The sequence below is a fragment of the Callorhinus ursinus genome, unplaced genomic scaffold, assembly GCF_003265705.2.
Source record: "Callorhinus ursinus isolate GAN/ISIS: 27379988/994484 unplaced genomic scaffold, GSC_fseal_2.0 scaffold31, whole genome shotgun sequence".
Lineage (NCBI taxonomy): Eukaryota > Metazoa > Chordata > Mammalia > Carnivora > Otariidae > Callorhinus > Callorhinus ursinus.
In genome coordinates, this window is record NW_027397093.1 from 9,339,641 (window position 1) to 9,359,925 (window position 20,285).

Here is a 20,285-nt window from a genome sequence, read left to right on the forward strand (position 1 = left end):
TTCATGAATTTTTTTAATTCTTCTTTAATTTCCTGGTTGACCCATTCATTCTTTAGTAGGATGCTCTCTGGCCTCCATGTATTTGAGTTCTTTCTGCCTTTCCTCTTGTGATTGAGTTCTAGTTTCAAATCATTGTGGTCTGAAAATATGCAGGGAATAATCCCAATCTCTTGGTACTGGTTGAGACCTGATTTGTGACCTAGGATGTGATCTATTCTGGAGAATGTTCCATGGGCACTAGAGAAGAATGTGTATTCCATTGCTTTGGGATGGAATGTTCTGAATATGTCTATGAAGTCCATTTAGTCCAGTGTGTCATTTAAAGTCTTTATTTCCTTGTTGATCTTTTGCTTAGATGATCTGTTCATTTCAGGCAGGGGGGTGTTAAAGTCCCCCACTATTATTGTATTGTTGTCAAAGTGTTTCTTTGCTTTTGTTATTAATTGGCTTATATAATTGGCTGCTCCCATGTTAGGGGCATAGATATTAACAATTGTTAGATCTTCTTGGTGGATAGACCCTTTAAGTAGGATATAGTGTCCTTCCTCATCTCTTATTACAATCTTTGTTTTAAAATCTAATTTGTCTGATAAAAGGATTGCCACCCCAGCTTTCTTTTGGTGTCCATTAGCATGGTAAATGGTTTTCCACCCCTTCACTTTCAATGTGGGGGTGTCTTTGGGTCTAAAATGAGTCTCTTGCAGACAGCATATCGATGGGTCTTGTTTTTTAATCCAATCTGATAGCCTCTGTCTTTTGATTGGGGCATTTAGCCCATTTACATTCAGGTAACTAAGGAAAGATATGAATTTAGTGCCATTGTATTGCCTGTAAGGTGACTGTTACTGTATATTGTCTGTGTTCCTTTCTGGTCTATGCCGCTTTTAGGCTCTCTCTTTGCTTAGAGGACGTCTTTCAGTATTTCTTGTAGGGCTGGTTTTGTGTTTGCAAATTCCTTTAGTTTTTGTTTGTCCTGGAAGCTTTTTATCTCTCCTTCAATTTTCAATGACAGCCTAGCTGGATATAGTATTCTTGGCTGCATATTTTTCTCATTTAGTGCTCTGAAGATATCCTGCCAGTCCTTTCTGGCCTGTCAGGTCTCTGTGGATAGGTCTGTTGCCAATCTAATGTTTCTACCTTTATAGGTTACATATCTCTTCTCCGGAGCTGCTTTCAAGATTTTCTCTTGTCTCTGAGACTCGTAAGTTTTACTATTAGATGTGGGGGTGTTGACCTATTTTTATTGATTTTGAGAGGGGTTCTCTGTGCCTCCTGGATTTTGATGCCTGTTTCCTTCCCCACATTAGGGAAGTTCTCTGTTATAATTTGCTCCAATATACCTTCTGCTCCTCTCTCTCTTTCTTCTTCTTCTGGGATCCCAATTATTCTAATGTTGTTTCGTCTTATGGTATTGCTTATCTCTCGAATTCTGCCCTCGTGATCCAGTAGTTTTTTATCTCTCTTTTTCTCAGCTTCTTTATTTTCCATCATTTGGTCTTCTATATCGCTGATTCTCTCTTCTGCCTCATTTATCCTAGCAGTTAGTGCCCCCATTTTTTATTGCACCTCATTAATAACCTTTTTGATTTCGATTTGGTTAGATTTTAGTTCTTTTATTTCTCCAGGAAGGGTGTCTCTAATAACTTCCATGCTTTTTTCAAGCCCAGCTAGTATCTTTAAAATCATGATTCTGAATTGTAGGTCCGACATCGTACTAATGTCTGTATTGAGTAGGTCCCTGGCAGACTGTACTACCTCTTGTTCTTTTTGCTGAGGTGATTTCTTTCGACTTGTCATTTTGTCCAGAGGAGAATAGATGAATGAGAGAACAAAATGCTAACAGGTTAACAATGTCCCCAGAAAATATACTCTAAACAAATCAGAAAAGACCTGAATCCAGGGGAAAAGAAAGGGAAAGAAAGAAAAAAGAAAGAGAAAAAAAAAGAAAAAGAAAAAGATAAAAACAAACAAAAACAGAACAAAACAAAACAAAACAAAACAAAACAGAATATGATCAGGCTAGTGCATAGGTCAGTGCCACACACTAGATTTTGGGTGTATTTTGGTCTGTTAAAAGATAGTGCCTCCTAAAATTGTAAAGAAAGAAAGACTTATATATGTACAAAATAAGGGTTGATACAATGAAGGGATGGAAGATGACTGTAAAGATGAAAATTATAAAAGAATTTATAAAAAGAATGGATAAGTTGTTTGAAAAAAGAAAGAAGAAGATTAAAAAAAAGGGGGAGAGAATGTGATCAGGCAGGAGACTAGAACAAAGCCATACACTAGAGATTTAGGGTATACTTTGATCTGTTAGAAGAAACTGTATCTCAAAATTTTAAAGAGAGAACAACTTATATATATATGCCAAAAATAAGGGTAACTACTATGAAGGGATAGAATATGACTCTAAAAATGAAAAATAAAAATTTTTTTAAAAGGGATTGATAAGATGTTGGTTGAAAAAGGGAAAAAGAAAAATTAAAAAAAAAAACAGTTAAAAAAATTAACTTTGAAAAACTAATGAATCATGGTAAAAAAGCCATGAATTCTATGTGCAGTATTCCCCTAGCGCTGGAGTTCTCCCGTTCTCCTTGATCGGTAAACTTGGTCTTGGCTGGTTGTTCGTGCTGATCTTCTGGGGGAGGGGCCTGTTGCCGTGGTTCCCAAATGTCTTTGCCGGAGGCAGAATTGCCCCACCCTGTGAGTCCGGGCTAAGCAATCTGCTCGGGTTTGCTCTCAGGAGCTTTTGTTCCCTGTAAGCTCTCGGTACAGCTTTGGAGGATGAGAGTGAAAATGGTGGCCTCCCAATCTCCACCTGGAGGAGCCAAGAACTCGGGGCCCTGCTCCTCAGTGCCCCCAGAGAAAAGCAGTCAATCACTCCCGTCTCCCCGGTCTCCGGCCGCACTCCATGCTCACCTGGCCTGTGACCGAGCGTTTCTATCTCTGGCACCTGACCCCGTGTGGAGTCTCCAAACCCAGCAGATCCCTGCGGTGCACTCCCGCGCCGCTCCTCCCGGGGGAGGAACAGGAGTCTCCCTGGCTCTGCCGCTTGTTCGGTCCCTGCTGGAGGAGAAGTGGCCTGACTGGGCCGTGGATCACAGTTTATGGCCACCCCGAGCTGAGAGCCTGCCCCTCGGCTCCGTCTCTGCAGCCGGCTTCCCCGCTCCGATACCTGGGAGCTCTGCCGCACTCGGGCATCCCCGGTCTTTCTGTGACCCTGAGGGTCCTGAGACCACACTGTCCCGCGAGGTTTCCACCTCCTGCTTAGCCACTGGAGTGACGTCCCTCAGCAGAGCCGACTTCTAAAAGTTACGATTTTGTGCTCCACAGCTCTATCACTTGCCAGAAGCGGCAGAGGCCCCCTCCCCCGCTGTCTATCCTCCCGAATATCGCCTCTGATTCACTTCTCCGCACGTTCTACCTTCTAGTAAGTGGTCACTTCTCTATTCAGAGAGTTGTTGCTACTCTCTTCTTCGATCTCCTGTTGAGTTCGTAGGTGTTCAGAATGGTTTGATCCCCATTCAGCTGAATTCCTGAGACCAGACGAAATCCAGGTCTCCTACTCCTCTGCCATCTTGCTCCACCTAAATTTTTCCAATTTTGATGAAAACTATAAACACAGATTTGAGGAGCTCAACAACCCCCAAACAGAATAAACGAAAAGAAACCACACCACAGCACATAATAATGAAATTGCTAAAAACCAGTGATGAAGAGAAAATCTTAAAAGCTGCTAGGAAAAAAAAAGCCACATTATATACAGAGGGACAAGACTAGAATGACTGCAGATGAAAAATGATACAATACAGAGCACAGTAAAATGACATATTCAATGTGCTGAAAGAAAAAGTGTCAACCTACAACTCTATATCCAGTGAAAATATCCTTTAAATATGAAGGTGAAATAAGGCCATTTCTAAACAAGCAAAAGCTGAGAGAATTTATTGTAAGCAAAATCATACTATAAGAAATTATAGTTATAGGAAGTTCTTTGTGCTAAAGAATGTTTCTAAATGAAAACTCAGATTTCTACAAAGAAACAAAGAACACAAAAAATGGTAAATATGGGAATTAGAAAAATGTGGGTGCGTGTGTACCTTTTTCCTTATTTTAAAAATTTCTTTAAAAGCTAACTGTTTAAATAAACATGATAAAACGTATTAGTCATTTTATATACATAGAAATAAAATATATCACAATAATAGCACAAAAGATAGCAGGGGGATATGGAAGTATCCTGTTGTAAGGTACTACATTGCATGGGAAGTAAAAATGAATTAAGAACATACTGTGTAAGTAGAAAATGCTTATTGTAAACCCTAGAGCAACTACATATACAAGAAAAAGTGAACTGGAACACTAAAGCTACTAAATTAATTGACAAGGAAGCAGGAAAAGACAACATAGGAACAGAGAACAAAAAGTACAAATATAAAGCACATAGCTAGATGTCAGAATTAAAACTAAATATATTGTTAATTTCATTACATGTAAATTGTTTAAACAGTCCACTAGAAAGCAGAGATTATTCAATTTTTTTTAAAGTGAGGAGCAATTATATGCTATGAATAGGAAAATAATTTCAAATAAGAAGGTTAAAAGTAAAAGGATGGAAATAGATAAATCATACAAATACTGAAATAGTTACATTAACAACAAAGTAGATTTTGGAATGAAAAATATTATTTGAAATATGGCAGGACATTAAAAATGACAATTTCAATATGAGTATATGATAACTCTGAATAGGTAAGCAGTATCTAATAACAGAGCTTTAAAATACATAAAGCAAGCACTTAAAGACCAAAAGGAAATATAGAAAAACTCACAATTATAGTTGGAGATTTCAACATTCATCTTAGTAATTAATAAAAATGCATATGTAAAATCAGTAAGGATATAAAAGATTTAACAAAAATATAAATCAGTTTGTGTTAGTTGACATTTATAGGCCAATATATCAGCAATAGCAGTAGACACATTCTTTTAAATTGTACATAAAACATCCAATAAGTTATACTATAAGCTAAGCTCATTTAGAAGGATCAAAGTCATAGAGAGTTTGATCTGTCAAACATACACACAAATATAACAGAAAAATACCAAAAATTATTGGAAAATACTCAACTATTTGGAAATTACGGGACTTCTAAATAATTTATCAGTCAGAGTAGACATCACAAAGGATATTATTAAATACTTTTTAAATGACATAAAAATCACCACATATCAAAATGTATAGGATGAAACTAAAATAGTACTTAGAAATATATTGCTTTAAAGTCTTATGTTAGAAAGTAGGACAGTTTAAAAATCAATTATCTAAAAAAAAAACAACAATTATCTAAGTTCCTATATTAGCAAACTAGGACAAGAAAAGTAACTAAAAGTAAGTGAAAGGGAGAAAATAAGAAAGAAAATAATGAAAATTAATGAAATAGAAAACATACACACAAGAGGGAAAAATAAATGAAACCAAACTTGGTTCTCAGAAAATATAGGAAAAATTAACTAACTTCTAATAAACTCCCGGACCATAGATTATCAAACAGACATTAGTGGGACAACCAATGAAATGTGAAGTCTGTAGATTAAATGTATCCAACATTGATTTTCTGATTTTGATAACTGTTTCATGGTTATATAAGATTTTATTAAGACATTTAGGGAAGCTGGATGAAAAATACGCAGAAACTCCGCACCATTTTTGGTGACTTTTTGCAAGTGTGAAACTATTGCAAAGTGAAAATGTTTTTTAATTTTAAAGTTATTTTATTTTTTTAGAGAGGGAGAGAGAAGGGCGGAGGGACATCGGGAGGGGAAAGAGAGAATCTTAAGTAGGATTCACAACCCAGCATGGGGCTCTATCTCACAACCCTGAGATCATGACCTGAACCAAAATAAAGAGTCAGATGTTTAACCAACTGAGCCACCCAGGCACCCCTGAAAAAATTTTTTTAAAAAGAGAAATTTCCAAGATGGGAGAAGAAAGACTGTAAGAAATCAAAAAGGCAAGATATTGATGGGGAGAAAATATTTGCAATATATAAAGAATTCTTACAATTTAATCATAAGAAAACACATAAGCCTGTTAAAAATAAGTAACAGATTTGAACAGATATTTCACAAAACGGGGCATGTGGGTGGCTCAGTCAGTTAAGCATCTGCCTTCAGCTCAAATCATGATCTCACAGTCCTGGGATAGAGGCCCAGATCAGGCTCCCTGCTCAGCGGGGAGTCTGTTTCTCTCTCTCCCTCTGTGCGTTCTCTCTCTCCTAGCTCTGTCTCAAGTAAATAAATAAAATCTTTAAAAATAAGGAAAAACATTTAAAATTTCACAAAAAAAGATACATGAATGTCTAATAAGCACATGAAAACATGTTCAAAATTACTCATCATCAGGGAAGTGCAAATAAAATCACAATACTTTAATACTACATTTAAAATATCATGGCTAAAATTTTAAAAGACTGATAACACTAAATGTTCGCTTTTGTGTAGAGCAACTGAACTCTCATACACTCCTGTTAAGAGTGTGGAATGGAACAACCTCTTTGGAAATAACACGGAGGTTTTAAGTAAAGCCAAAAAACACTCCTAACATATAACCAAGGAATTATACGGCTAAATATATACCTAAAAGTAATAAAAAACATATCCAAACATGAACAAGAATGTTCATGGCAACATTATTAAAAATACTTCAAGCTATAGTAATTAAGACAGTATGGTACTAGAATACACTGAATGTGAATTTAAATAAATACTTAAAAAAAATAAAAGAATGAACCAAAAAAAAAAAGGGTAAATGACTTGAAAAGACACTTTTTTCCAAAGAAGGTATTCAAATGGCCAATAAGTATATGCAAAGATGTTCAATACCATGAGTCATAAGGGAAATGCAAATCAAAACCACAAGATACCACTTCACACCACTAAATGGATATTGTAAAACAAAAACAAACAAACAAAAAATTCCAGAATTTGGAACCCCTGTGTACTGTGGTTGGAAATGGTGCAGCTGTTATGGAAAACAGTATGGTAGATCCTCCAAAAGTTAAACATAGAATTACCATATGATCCAGCAATGCCTCTCCTAGGTATACACCCAACAGAATTGAAAGCAGGGATTTAGACACTTGTAATCCATGTTCATGGCAGCATTATTCACAATTGCCAAAAGGGCGAAACAACCCCAAGATCCATGAAGATGAATAGATAAACAAAATATGGTATATACATACAATGGATTATTACTCATCTCTAAAAACAAATGAAATTCTGTTACATGCTACCACGTGGATGAACTTTGAAAATATTATGCTAAATGAAAAAAGCCAGACATAGAAGGAGAACTATGATATAACTCCCCTTATATGAGGCACCGAAAATAGGCAGATTCGTAGAGACAGAAAGTAGAATAAAGGTTACTAGGAGTTGGGAGGGGAGGGGAAATGGGAGAGTCATCGTTTAATTGGTGTAGGGTTTCTACTTAGGATGATGAAAAAGTTCTAGAAATGGAGAATGGTAGGGCTGTACAATGTTGTGAACATATTGCTACTGACTTAGACACTTAAAAGTGGTTCTATGGTAAATTTTATGTTATATGCATTTTACCACAATAAAAGAAAAGGAAAATTATCCCCAAACTTGAAAAAAGGCAGATGTCCGCAAAGGAAAATGGAGAAATAAATCGTGGTCTCTTCATACAACAGAATACTATTTAGTAACAAAAAGCAACAATGTAAATAAAGCTGAGTTATAATACTTAGCAAAAGAACCCAGCCACAAAGTAAGTATATGCTGTATGACTCCATTTATATCAAGTTCATGAAAAAGCAAAACTAATCTATAGTAACAGAAATAAATTAGCTGTTGAGTAGGGTTAGGGGTTCTGACTGTAAAGGAGTATAAGGGAACTTTCAGGGGTGATGGGAATGAATATATCTTGATTGGCATTGTTGCTATACAGGTGTATTCACTGAATTTTAAACTTAAAACTAAGACATTTGGTGTTGTCTAGAAAAGCTGATGAAAGGAAGGGAGGAAGGAGGAAGGAAAGAATATAGGAATGAAGGAAAGAGGGGAGGAAGAAAAAATTGCCCAGTTATAGCAATTAGAAAAGGGTAATATAGGGGCACCTGGGTGGCTCAGTCGTTAAGCATCTGCCTTCGGCTCAGGTCATGATCCCAGGGTCCTGGGATCGAGCCCCGTGTTGGGCTCCCTGCTCGGCAGGAAGCCTGCTTCTCCCTCTCCCACTTCCCCTGCTTGTGTTCCCTCTCTAGCTGTCTCTCTCTCAAGTAAATAAATAAAATCTTAAAAAAAAAAAAAAGAACAGGGTAATAGTAATATAAGCACAAGGAAAGTCGAATGCACACATTGAAAAAATGAGAAACCCAGAAAGAATGCCACATATATACGAAAACTTGGCAATGCCAGAATTGACACTGAAAAGGAGAGAAAAGATGAAGTAGAACAATAAGCCAGCCATGTAGTCAAAAAGTCTAATTCTAACTCTGTATCACACCACCACAAATTCCAGATGGATCGAACACCTAAATATGCAAGACAAGATTTTATAGTTTTTAGAAGAAAATATAGCCGAATAACTTTATAATTTCAATTACTGAAGAATGTCCAGAGACATATCACAGACCCTGCACCTCTCTCACATGTATATCACAAAAATTAAGAAATCTGATCACATCAAAATGGAAAAGATAACAAGGTTAAAAGGTAAACCATAGATTCACACATTAGAGCCAAGTTTTCATATCTAGATTATTCAGGGAGTCCCAAAAGTCTTAGTGCAGTTTTAAGCTTTAAGCCTTTCAGAAGGGTAAGTGCTACTAACTTCCACTAACAATATTTGAAAAGTTAATTGTGTATATTTTTAAATATTGATGTTTCTTATTAAAATTCAATATAACTACTGTCTTGTGCTACACATCACTCTAGTCAATTTTCAAATTTTGTAAAAACTTTTCTCAGCTGTTGCTCAGTGAGAGAAAGAATTACATTTATAATGCTGGCCTCAAGATCCTCCAAGAAGAAAGTTTTGAAAAACACATGACAGAGACTTTGAACATGACCTCACAAGGAAAAGTCTAATGGACACAGATCAGGTGACCTTGGTGGCCAAGTAGTAGATTTCCTCCACTGACCCACTGTCAGAGAAAGTGTCATTCAGAAACTATTACATCCAAATAAATTAAAATTAAAAATTTACTTTTCAAACCCACAAAAATAAATAAGTAGAAGGGCAATATACATAAGTACACTGCCAAATGACATATTTGTAACTGTAGCATTTAAACTTCCAGGTTCATTAAAGCGTAAAACTCTACTAAGACTTTTGAAACACTCTGGGTAATAGATGCCCAAATAGATGCACAAATTCCCAACTAAAATTGCTCATTTTTCTCTCCACGTTGTTCTCTCAGTTGTTTTATATATATGTGAACCTACATTGATAGGTATATAGATACTCATGATCATAATATCTTTTTTAATTTAACATTTCTTTTAGCAGTATTATACTGCCTGTATTTTTCAGGATGGTATGGCATTTATTATGAGGAATTGGTTCATCTCATTATGGAGCTTGACAAGTTCTATTACTGTCTGCCATCTTCAAGCTGGAGACACAGGGAATCAGTGGCATAGGTCAGCCAGAATCCAAAGATTCTGAGAACCAGGAGAACCAATGGTGTAAATTTCAGTCCAAGGGCAGGAGGAGATGAGTTTTCAGCTCAAGCAGTGAGGCAGGAAAAAGAGGGAAAATTCCTTTCTCCACTTTTTGTTCTATTCATACCCTTAAGGGACTAGGATCCCGCTTACCCACACTGGGAAATGCAATCTACTTTACTGAGTCCCCTGTTCAATGCTAATCTCATCTGGAAACACCCTTACAGAGAAACCAGAAATAATGTTTAACATGGGCCTCCCATGGGCAATGAGGATGACACAAATTATCCATCTTTGTTCTTTAAGGGATGTTAAGTGAAAAAAAAAAGTAGGTGCAGGGCATTGTATATGGATCCATTTGTATAAAAAGAAGGAATTATGTATATAGCTACACACACACTAGTCCTCAGTTCTCTTTAGGTGGGGAGAAATAGTGCTGTATAGTTGGGGGAAAGGCAAATGTGGGGTTTATTCTTCTCATATATAGGCACTAATGAACAGAAGGCCATACTCTTACCTAGTTTCTGCCAAACTGTGCAGAAGAGGAAAACAAGTTTCCTAAGAACAACTAAAAACCACTGGGAATTGCTTTAATAGCTAAATGGGGAAAATGCAAAGATAAGAGAAAGCATCACAGATAAAACTTAGCCTTCAGTAATGAGGTCAGCTACAGGCCACAGTTTAGGATTTTTAGCTGGAAATTAAACCAGTGTTGAGTGTTAACAGGACTAAGGATTTTTAAATATACATCAAACAAGTGATGTCCCAGTTCCCCCCAATCTTCCCCAAGGGGTGTAAACTAGTCAGGGCTGGCATTACGGCATCCCGAAATGGAATTTTTTACCCAAGGCAACTGGGGACATCAAAGGATTGAGGAAAGTAAAGGTCTGAGTAGCAATGCAAAGGCCCAAGGTGGAAGAGTCAAGCCAGAAGGAATGTCTGAAAGATTACTAAAACTAAATGAGAATGAATGGCCAAAATTGGAAGTGACACTAAAGTCAGACACACCGAAAGGAATATATGATCAGAGAGATAAGAACAGATTAAATCAGTTGGAAGCAAGAAGGGAAAGGGGTATCTGTAGAAAACAAGCTGGTCTAACTTAAAACTATGGGCTAAGCACAGAGCATGCAGCATAGAATCTGGGTTTGTTGACTTTGATGTTTGAAGGATAGAATAGAACAGGTGAATACAAGCATACATTGGAGATATTGTGGGTTCGGTTCCAGGCCACAACGATAAACAGAATATCACAAGAAAGTGAGTCAAATGAAATTGTTGGTTTCCCAGTGCATATAAATGATTTTTACACTATACTGTAGTCTATTAAGTGTGCAATATCATTATGTCTAAAAAAACCAATGTACATACCTTAATTAAAAAATACTTTACTGCTAAAAATGCTAGCCATCATCTGAGCTGTCAGTGAGCCATAATCACTGATCACAGATTATTCTAGCAAATATAATAACAAGGAAAAAGCTTGAAATATTGTGAGAATTACTAAAATGTGATACAGAGATACAAAGTGAGCAAATGCTATTGGAAGAAATGGCACCAATGGACTTCCTTGACGCAGAGTTGCTGCAAACCTTCAACTGGTAAAAAACACCACTTGTACGTACTCGATTTGTAAAGCACAATAAAGTCAAGCACGATAAAATGAAGTACGCCTATATCATTAAACTATGATTTAGTAATCTCTGTGAACGGATAGTGTATATTAATTCTTACCTACTTCAAAACTCCATCACTTAATAGTCTAAATATCATGGTTAAGCCCACCACGAGCCACCTTTGTCCCTCTCATCACAAGGAGTCAAATTGAAAAGTTAGTGTTCAAAGGAGATTATTCCCAGAACCTCTCAAATTCATCCCTATTTCTAAGATTGAAGGAATTATTCCAACATGGAAAAGGAAATTTGGTTTAAGGTAATTGATGTGAGAAAACATAACCATTAATTATTTCCAGATTATTCGACATGCTAATTAAAGCTATGCAGTTGAACTTAGGTGTCATCTGCTTGTCCTATGAGTGGAGTTACCATTTACAGCCTGAACCCAGGGACACTCAAATCCTATTGCCAGCATCTTCAGCCCTGCATAGAGGCCTTCATCGTCTTCCTCGAATATCTTGGCATTTGTGTCATATTCTCAAGACACCCTTCTACCTCTGAACTTGAACATATGAAGGTTTGGCAAGAGCATGAAACTATTTTCTCTCTTTGATCTAACTGCCCAGACACCAAGTTTTCCCCTTATCTTTCAGCCAGTCCAAGTAGCAAGGGAACTGACCTTCGGATGCTGGTTTTTGTTGAATATTAATCACACCCCATAGTCATCTTTGTGCACAGGCAGCCATCACACATATGACCGCTTATGCCCACACTGCTTTGTAGTCCATTTTTTCCTCACTGTTTCATTGTCTTGGGCAGAGAAACTCATAAAATCTGACTGCATAGTGGCTCTCCTCACTTGTATCAAAGACAATCCCATTTTAAGGAGAAGATGTTGCTAAGTATCACTGCCGGGCTGAACATCAGCAACCCTTCTAGTTGGCGGAAAACGGTCTTTTCGCTTCTTTTCTCATTATTCCCTCAGCTCCCTATTTATTCCTGTCCACTGTGTCTGCTTCCAGCTCTGCCTCATTTCTCTCCTTTGTCATAATTTTTTTTTTTTTTTTATTTGACAGAGAGAGACACAGCAAGAGAGGGAACACAAGCAGGGGGAGTGGGAGAGGGAGAAGCAGGCTTCCCGCAGAGCAGGGAGCCCGATGCGGGGCTCGATCCCAGGACCCCGGGATCATGACCCGAGCCGAAGGCAGACGCTTAAAGACTGAGCCACCCAGGTGCCCCATAATTTCATTTATTATCGTTTACATCATCCCCACTTTAGGAACTCGCTCCCAGACATATTCCATACTTAAATTTCCTCTTTTGTTTCTTAGCAAAACTCCCTTGTCCCAGGTTGTATGTTCTCCAGCCCACATTCCATAACACTTTAGAAAAATCAACACATGCTAACATGTTAATAGGCACAAATAACATAACTTAGCATCTACTTCACCCACAAAGTGACAAACTAACATTACAATTCCCCAAAGAAGGACTCCTAAGGCTGGAAAACTTCAGGTAAACATAGAGGAAGACAATATTTTTGGACAGTGGCTGTGTCTTCTAGTATTCTTCAAATCCCTTAAGTGTTTGCTGATGCATTGGAAGTAATATACAGTACTCCACTAGGGGCTGATGGTCTGTTTGTCATATGAATAAGTAACCAACATGTTTTGTGCTCCTCTGGTCTCATTTTTCTTTCCAGGTCCTAGTCATGGTAGTTTACCACATGGTATTTGGACAAGTTAGAGGGAGCAGAACAAGTAATGGTAAACACTCTTCTTCAGCAAAGGCTTCTTGGAAACAGAATTGGGATAAGCAGATGGTGAATGTCACATTGGATCAGCTGCATTGGATAGACACCATGGAAGAGTCTCAAAGGACCCTGGTTGTCCACCCTTGGCATTAGGCAGTGACGCAGATCTGACTTAGGCTGCTTTTATGAGTAGCAACTACTGAACACTGTTATTGTTTTTGATGAAAAGAGCCCTGTGGATTGTTTTTGCTCTGCATATTAACAAAGAAGAAAAAGACAGCCAGGTTATTTCTTAGAAGCAGCAAGAAAGATTTTCCCTTAAAAATGTGCAAGATACATTTCTGCTGGAACATATGCATGCACACGCACACACAGAGACAAAACAAAACAAAATAAAACAAATGAAAAATCCTTTCATCCAGAATTCGTGGTTTGCTTTCTTTTATTCCTCAGTATATGTGAATATGTGAAAATGCACAACACTCAGACGTGCAGCCTGGTCGAGTGATAATCTCTTAAAATGTGCCTCTATTTAAAGCAACAAACAGATGGAGGGTTTATGAGCAAGGCTGGTAAAAGTAAAAGCAAATTATTGTAATAGTTGTACTTTTAATAGGATTCCCCACAATCTAAAACATTATTCCCCAAGGAACAAATTGTTCTATAAAATTGCATTACTTAGGAAAAAGACAGTCTGCCCTGACTTTGCAGAGGCAACAGAGGACTCTGGATGGCCTTCTATTGCAGCGGCTCTCAAGGCAGATCGGTGTCCCAGGAGAGAGGATACAGGGATGTCAGCTACTGTGATCTCCTAAGAAAAAGCTCAGTGGAATAGGGTAAAAGGCAGAAGGACCAAGGAGCCATTGGAGGTATGAAATAATTCTGAACTTTGATTGAATTTCTTACCTTCTAATTTTCTACTTTAAAAAACAAGGTTTGGGAAATTCTTACAAATTTAAGATAAGCAAGCAACTTATCGCTTGCTTATCCCGCTCTATCGACTCAGACCAACATCTCACTCTACACAGTGAATCTTGCTCCACAAAGAGTGGAACTGTAAACAACCCAACACAAATTCATGACCATTATCCCTTTTCAAGAGAAACAAAACTTGTAATAATTCTATCATAAGATGAATGGACCGTAGTGATGGCCTTTACGTAAATGATAATTAAAGCTAATCTTAATTAAAGTTATTACACCATTTTGGAAGAAAATAAACAACCCAAAGAGAGGGAAACAATGTGGTCAATAACTCACTCCAAAAATACTTTTTGCCTCCAAAGCTCGCATTGAGGGAGACATTCCTGTGCATGATACAAATGGTTCTGACATTAAGAAAAGTAAACAAGTAAGAAAAATAAAGATGGAAAAATTCTGTGGTCAGTTCACAAGTGCTTTTTTATTGTTTGAGGCAGGGTTAAAGCCTTTTATAAAGACAAGGATATATGTGCTGGTAGATTGGATATGACATTGGATATGACTCGTCTAGCTGCCCTTGCACAGAAATCTGGCTGCCCATAATATGCCATGGACAAAACATGTGTTGGTGCTTCTAAACAAAGAGCCAGGGTGGGACCTAAGGCAGCTAATTTAAAGCATTACCCAAATGCTGTTTTGTAGATCAAACAAAGAAAAGGTAATCAGCTCTGGTTATTAATGGATTTGGGAAATAAAGGTAAACATTTCATATCCTCTAATTATTAATGGCCTTGAGGATTTTGATCTAATTTGTCTCCATAACTGATTAACTTGCATAATCTACAAGAGGGACTCCTGCCAGCCTTGTTGCAAGTCATTCAAGGACTGTGTTGACTCAGGAGCCCAGAGGCCACGTAAACAGTCTAGAACTGAGAAAGTAGGTTCGTCTCGGGTCCTTGGGGATTGTGAGTCCCCGAAGACTTGTACAGTAGCGACCCTCTAGTTCTGTGTTATCTATAACTTGGAAGGACTTTCTTTCAGGTTTTGGTGTCCTTAACCTAACCTAATCCTGGGAGATCCAGGACAATGACCACCTGGTCTAAACAGAAGAAGGAAAAATAAATGCTGTTGTTTCAAGAGCACCCAGCCTTTCAAATATCTCCTAGAGTGATTTTACCAGTGTATCGGATATTAAATGAAATTATAGCCCCCCCCCTACGATTATGCTTCTTTTTCTTATAACATTAGTGCTGGAATTTAGCCAAAGATATATACAAAGACCATCACACAAGCTTATGGATTTCATTTCTGAGAGGTCCTGAGGAAAATTCAAAGGGTTTGTGCCTTCTATTAAAAACTGCTTGGTCTGGTGGGTGTTTTCTGCAGTCCTCCTTTTCTTTTTTAACTTCTTGGCCCTCTAGACCTTCACTCTATTTTTATCACCTCACTATCTTTAAATAGTACCCAAAGGAACAAGCCAGCTCCAAACTACAAATATGGCCACAGGCATTGCTGGACATATGTGTGGTTAAAAATAAATAAATAAATGGATAAAGAAGATGTGATATATATATATATGTGTGTGTGTGTGTATATATATATATATATATATATATATATAATGGAATATTATGCAGCCATCAAAAGGAATGAAATCTTGCCATTTGCAACAATGTGGATGGAACTGGAGGGTATCATGCTGAGCGAAATACGTCAATCAGAGAAAGACATGTATCATATGACCTTACTGATATGAGGAATTCTTAATCTTGGGAAACAAACTGAGGGTTGCTTGAGTGGTGGGGGGTGGGAGGGATGGGGTGGCTGGGTGATAGACATTGGGAAGGGTATGTGCTATGGTGAGCGCTGTGAATTGTATAAGACTGTTGAATCACAGACCTGTACCTCTGAAACAAATAATACATTATATGTTAAAAAAAAAAGAAGAAGATAGCAGGAAGGGAAAAATGCAGGGGGGGAAAACAGGGGGGGGGTCGGGGGGGAGATGAACCATGAAAGACTATGGACTCTGAGAAACAAACTGAGGGTTCTAGAGGGGCGGGGGGTGGGGGGATGGGTTAGCCTGGTGATGGGTATTAAAGAGGGCATGTACTGCATGGAGCACTGGGTGTTATACGCAAACAATGAATCATGGATCACTACATCAAAAACTAATGATGTAATGTATGGTGATTAACATAACATAAATCAATCAATCAATCAATCAATCATTCAGAGTCTTTGGTGCAACCAGCACTTGGTGCTGGGAAAGATGCCTGACATTGCCTACTATTCAGGACAAGAAGTGGATTTAGAAATATACAAAACGAGATCAAGTCTACGCTTTTGAGTTAGGGTTTAGGGAAAGCTATTTACTCCAATAAGGGAAGTGTAACAACACAAAGCCAGCCATAAATGTCTGACCTGGCTGAGAACTTATACCTTCCGTTCTCTGAAAAACTGCAAACCAGAATGCACTGCCTGTAACAATGAAAGATGCTAAAGGACAGTGTATGTTGCGGAGGTGGTGGGGGCGGCTGTGCAGAATAGAAGGGATTAAAATTTAAGGTGAATAAGGGAGGGTAGCCTTCCTCTAAACTGTGACTCTTTCACTAAAAATCAACCCACAGCACAATGGTATCAGAGGGCTCTCTACTCAATAGGCAAGCTGAAGACACAGTCTCTCTTGCTTGACTACAGCCGATGAGCATGCTCAGGGAGGCCCCAGGTGTGACCTCTGCTCCCCTGTGAGAAGTGGAGGGGCCAGGCAATCTATCATGGTGTTCCTCCTGTCAGCCCTGGTGCTTCGCTGCCACTGTCTGTCACCCTAGTGGATGAGACCTGCTTAAGGGCAATCATGTCAATCTCTATGTGACCACTCAGTCTAAGGCAAAAGGATGATGTTGACAGGCCTGGCAAAGTCAGCAGAAGGTACCAAAAGCGGAAGTCATAGCCTTCCCACAGAGACGCAATGTGGGCCATTGTTTTTTCCTTCAGCTTTTTCTTTATTTTTACGTGCCCTTTTTCTTTTATTCTCATGACACAGGCTAAAGCATACAGAACTTGCCATCAGAGCTGGTCGTCTCGGATAAACCTGTTGCCCTCTGAGTTTTTCCCATAGTAAACATAGTGGCACTTTCCCAGGACACCTGCAAAGAAAAGCAAACACATCTTCAGAGGTGGTGCGATTAGTACAGCAAGGAGGCACAGGTGCCAAAAAGCAGATAGGCAACATGGTCACAGATCCAGTGGGTGGCAGCAAATGGAGTCAGCCCCGAGAGGGAAGGACCCTACTTTCTTGTCCTCAGAGTTGACACTCAAATAAAATGTCACCAGAGCACAGGCTTCTAGGAATAACATGTTTCCTGCACAAATTCTTTTCCACCTTTCAAAGACTTTTCTAGTTTGGCCTAGTACACCTTAAAATAAAGCATAACGCTTTCTCTAGGTTCCCTTAGTAGAGTTTCTAAAAATGGAAAATTAAGACTTTCAAGATGGGTCCTACCCAAGCAAAAGATGTAAAACAATCTTCCCAGAATGTGACTCTTTTCAAGTCCTTCGTCATGAATCAAGATTATGACCTTCCAGGGAGAATCTTCCAGATCTCAGGAGGCATCAAACACATCTGGGTGATCAAGGAACAGTGGTGGTGTTGACAAAATGCCACATGGAAATTAACAAGAGCCTCCAGCATTAAAGGGCTTCTTCTTCCCCCTTTTTTTTTTAGGTTGGCTCCATGTCCAGCATGCAACCCAACACAGGGCTTGAACCCATGACCCTGAGATCAAGACCTGAGCTGAAATCAAAAGGAGTTGGACGCTTAACTGACCAAGCCACCCAGGTGCCCCAAAAGGGCTGAGATGAATTATCAGGTTGGAATGTCATTGATTTTCATCTTTAGTTTTATTTTAAATAATTCTGTGACTCCATGTACAGTTTTTGTTTCATTCAAGGAGACTGTAGGAGAGTTTAAGTATGAAAAATACCTCTAGAGTAGGATCAAATTGTTTAACCAACTCAATATTTATTCTAAATATCCATAAGAAATCACCTGCCATAATTATTATGAAAGCTTTGTATGATCAGTAAGGGAAAATCAGTTTTTCTCAAAGAAAATATTTATAATTACAGTTTGCTTTTTGCCACATTTTTCTTCTAATCTTAGAAAAAGTAACTTAAAATTCAGCTTCACAGAGTTGTCTTATTACTAAAAGTACGTGAGTCTCTGAAGTGTGCATAACCAGAAAAAAGCAAAGAAATGTCCATAAAACATTAATTCATGAGCCAAAAATCTACCTGTAAAAATAGCTCCCGATATGTATGATTATTTTTTTTTTTCTGTCAGTTTGTTAGTGTGAAACCAACAATCACCATCTATTGCTCATTTGGGGTAAATTAGTACTTGAAATCATCCAGGTTTTTCACAGCAGAAGTTCTAAGTAAATGTTTTGGTGATTCTACAAGAGATAATTCTCTACTACAGAACTTTAAATATTATTCTTAACAAAGGATTAAAAATGGCTCTTAGAAACTTTTAAGGACAGGGCAGATGCTCCCTGGTTTGGATGGCCTGGGACAAAGCTGGGAATTCCTGGGGTCACAGAATCTCTTGCGAGTTGGCAAAAGGGAGAGGATGACATTGTTTTATGGCCTCAGGCTGGTCTTGGTGCTCTCATTTCTTCTGTTTATCACGTTCCCATGAATAAATTTACTGCAGACTAATCCTCCCCCTTTAGCCATGCTTTCTCCTTGGCCCCAATCCCGAGTTTCTACTTTTCAGAAATTAGGTGCTTGGAAACATCAACCTTGGATAAGACCTCCTTGAGATCCTTCTTGGGGCTAAAAATGATTCCTTTGGCTGTTGGCAGCACCGAGCTGCTCCCTTTATTGTACTGTATTATGTAGCACCTGAGGTTGTACTAACATTGTCACCAATGCTGGGAGCTGGCCTGTTGGTCAGGCTTGGCTGGTCAAGTTCCGTTCCAGAAACAGTATCCCCTACAGGCCTGGGTGCGAGGATCTCAGATGTTTCTGCAAATCCACAAAGGGCTTCCTTGAACATAACTGACTCAAATAAACCCTCAAAAATCTGGAAGGATGAGGCCAAGGGATGTTAATTTCTTTCTACAACACCAGGACAGCATGAATTTTTATAAAAATAAATGGATAGGGCTGTCAGATATCATAAAGAACACAGTCTTTCTCTTGAGTAAAAGAATGAAAGGCAGACACGCACACACACACACACACACACCACCCACTGGTGGGTGCATTCTCTCCAGTAAACCCTCCAGTCCGTTCAGGGACTGAATTTCTTTACTCTATCCTCTTTCCTTGGTAACCGTCAATTCCAGACCTTGCCTAGATACAACCTGGACGGCAAGTGCCATCCTGGAAACAAGCTGGCTACTCCTGGAACGTGGGCTGGAATGTGGAGGGAGGGAGGTGAAGTGTTCTGAGCCCTGTTCCCCAGGCCTTCTTTCTGGTCGGCACTGATGAAAGTCCTTTTTAAGGCTTTCCCTGTTCCTTGGGGCCTGGAAGCAAGAATGTTTATAGACATCCTGGTGAGAGAGGGCTGTTTGACGAATGCAGGAGACTGGCGAGGTGTCAGAGCTTAGAGAATGAGGCAAGGACATGAGGTATTAATATTGTCAATGATCTCTTGACGGGAAAACAGATACCATACTCACCGTCAGATTTAAATAGGCATCAAGTGCATTGATGACAAAAGGGCAGACTTCAAACAAAGGGCTGTATGGTGGGGAGCAGAGCTAGTCTCTGTGCTGGCAATAACCTGATCTGAAGAGACACTGTCAGGGCTAGAGACAGGCCCAGGATTGTGTGCAGTGACAGAAAACAGAGATGCTGACAGAGATACCAGTGCCATATTATGCCAAGGATATTCTAACATTGTCTGCCGCTCTAACGAAAGCTGACATCACTCCCTATCACTTGGGGTCTTCTCCACCCGCTCCTGCGGAGCATTTCTCCCCAGACATCATGACAAAACTCGCTGCTCTAAGTTCCTGGCAGCCCTGTTCTGTCAGAGCACTTGGGGTCAAGGGGCCTAAGGATAACCTCAGTCAATCTAAATTTGGACTTTGCAGGAGGAGTGCACTCATCCCCCTGGTATCTCGGCTACTTGAGGTGATCAGTGCACCAACGTGTGAGGCGCTGTCACCTTGAATAAAATCCTTACAGGGAAGGCACTCCTCTGCGGGCTGCTGTAGGAAGGCACAGGGACGGCCTGGCAGCCAAAAATGAAATCCACCTGCTCGTGTTCTCCTAGGGAGAAAGGTGGT

General features: G+C 39.0%; 1 protein-coding gene across 1 annotated transcript in view; it reads right to left on the minus strand.

The window, feature by feature from the left end:
• Nucleotides 1-16,977: 16,977 nt before the first annotated feature.
• The window catches only part of LRMDA (leucine rich melanocyte differentiation associated), a 1,074,443-nt gene continuing 1,071,135 nt past the window's right edge, over nt 16,978-20,285 (minus strand). The window contains exon 9 of the mRNA XM_073878762.1: nt 16,978-17,132. Within this exon, the coding sequence (XP_073734863.1) occupies nt 17,053-17,132 (80 nt within the window). The 3' untranslated portion in view covers nt 16,978-17,052. The remainder of the gene's footprint in view (nt 17,133-20,285) is intronic.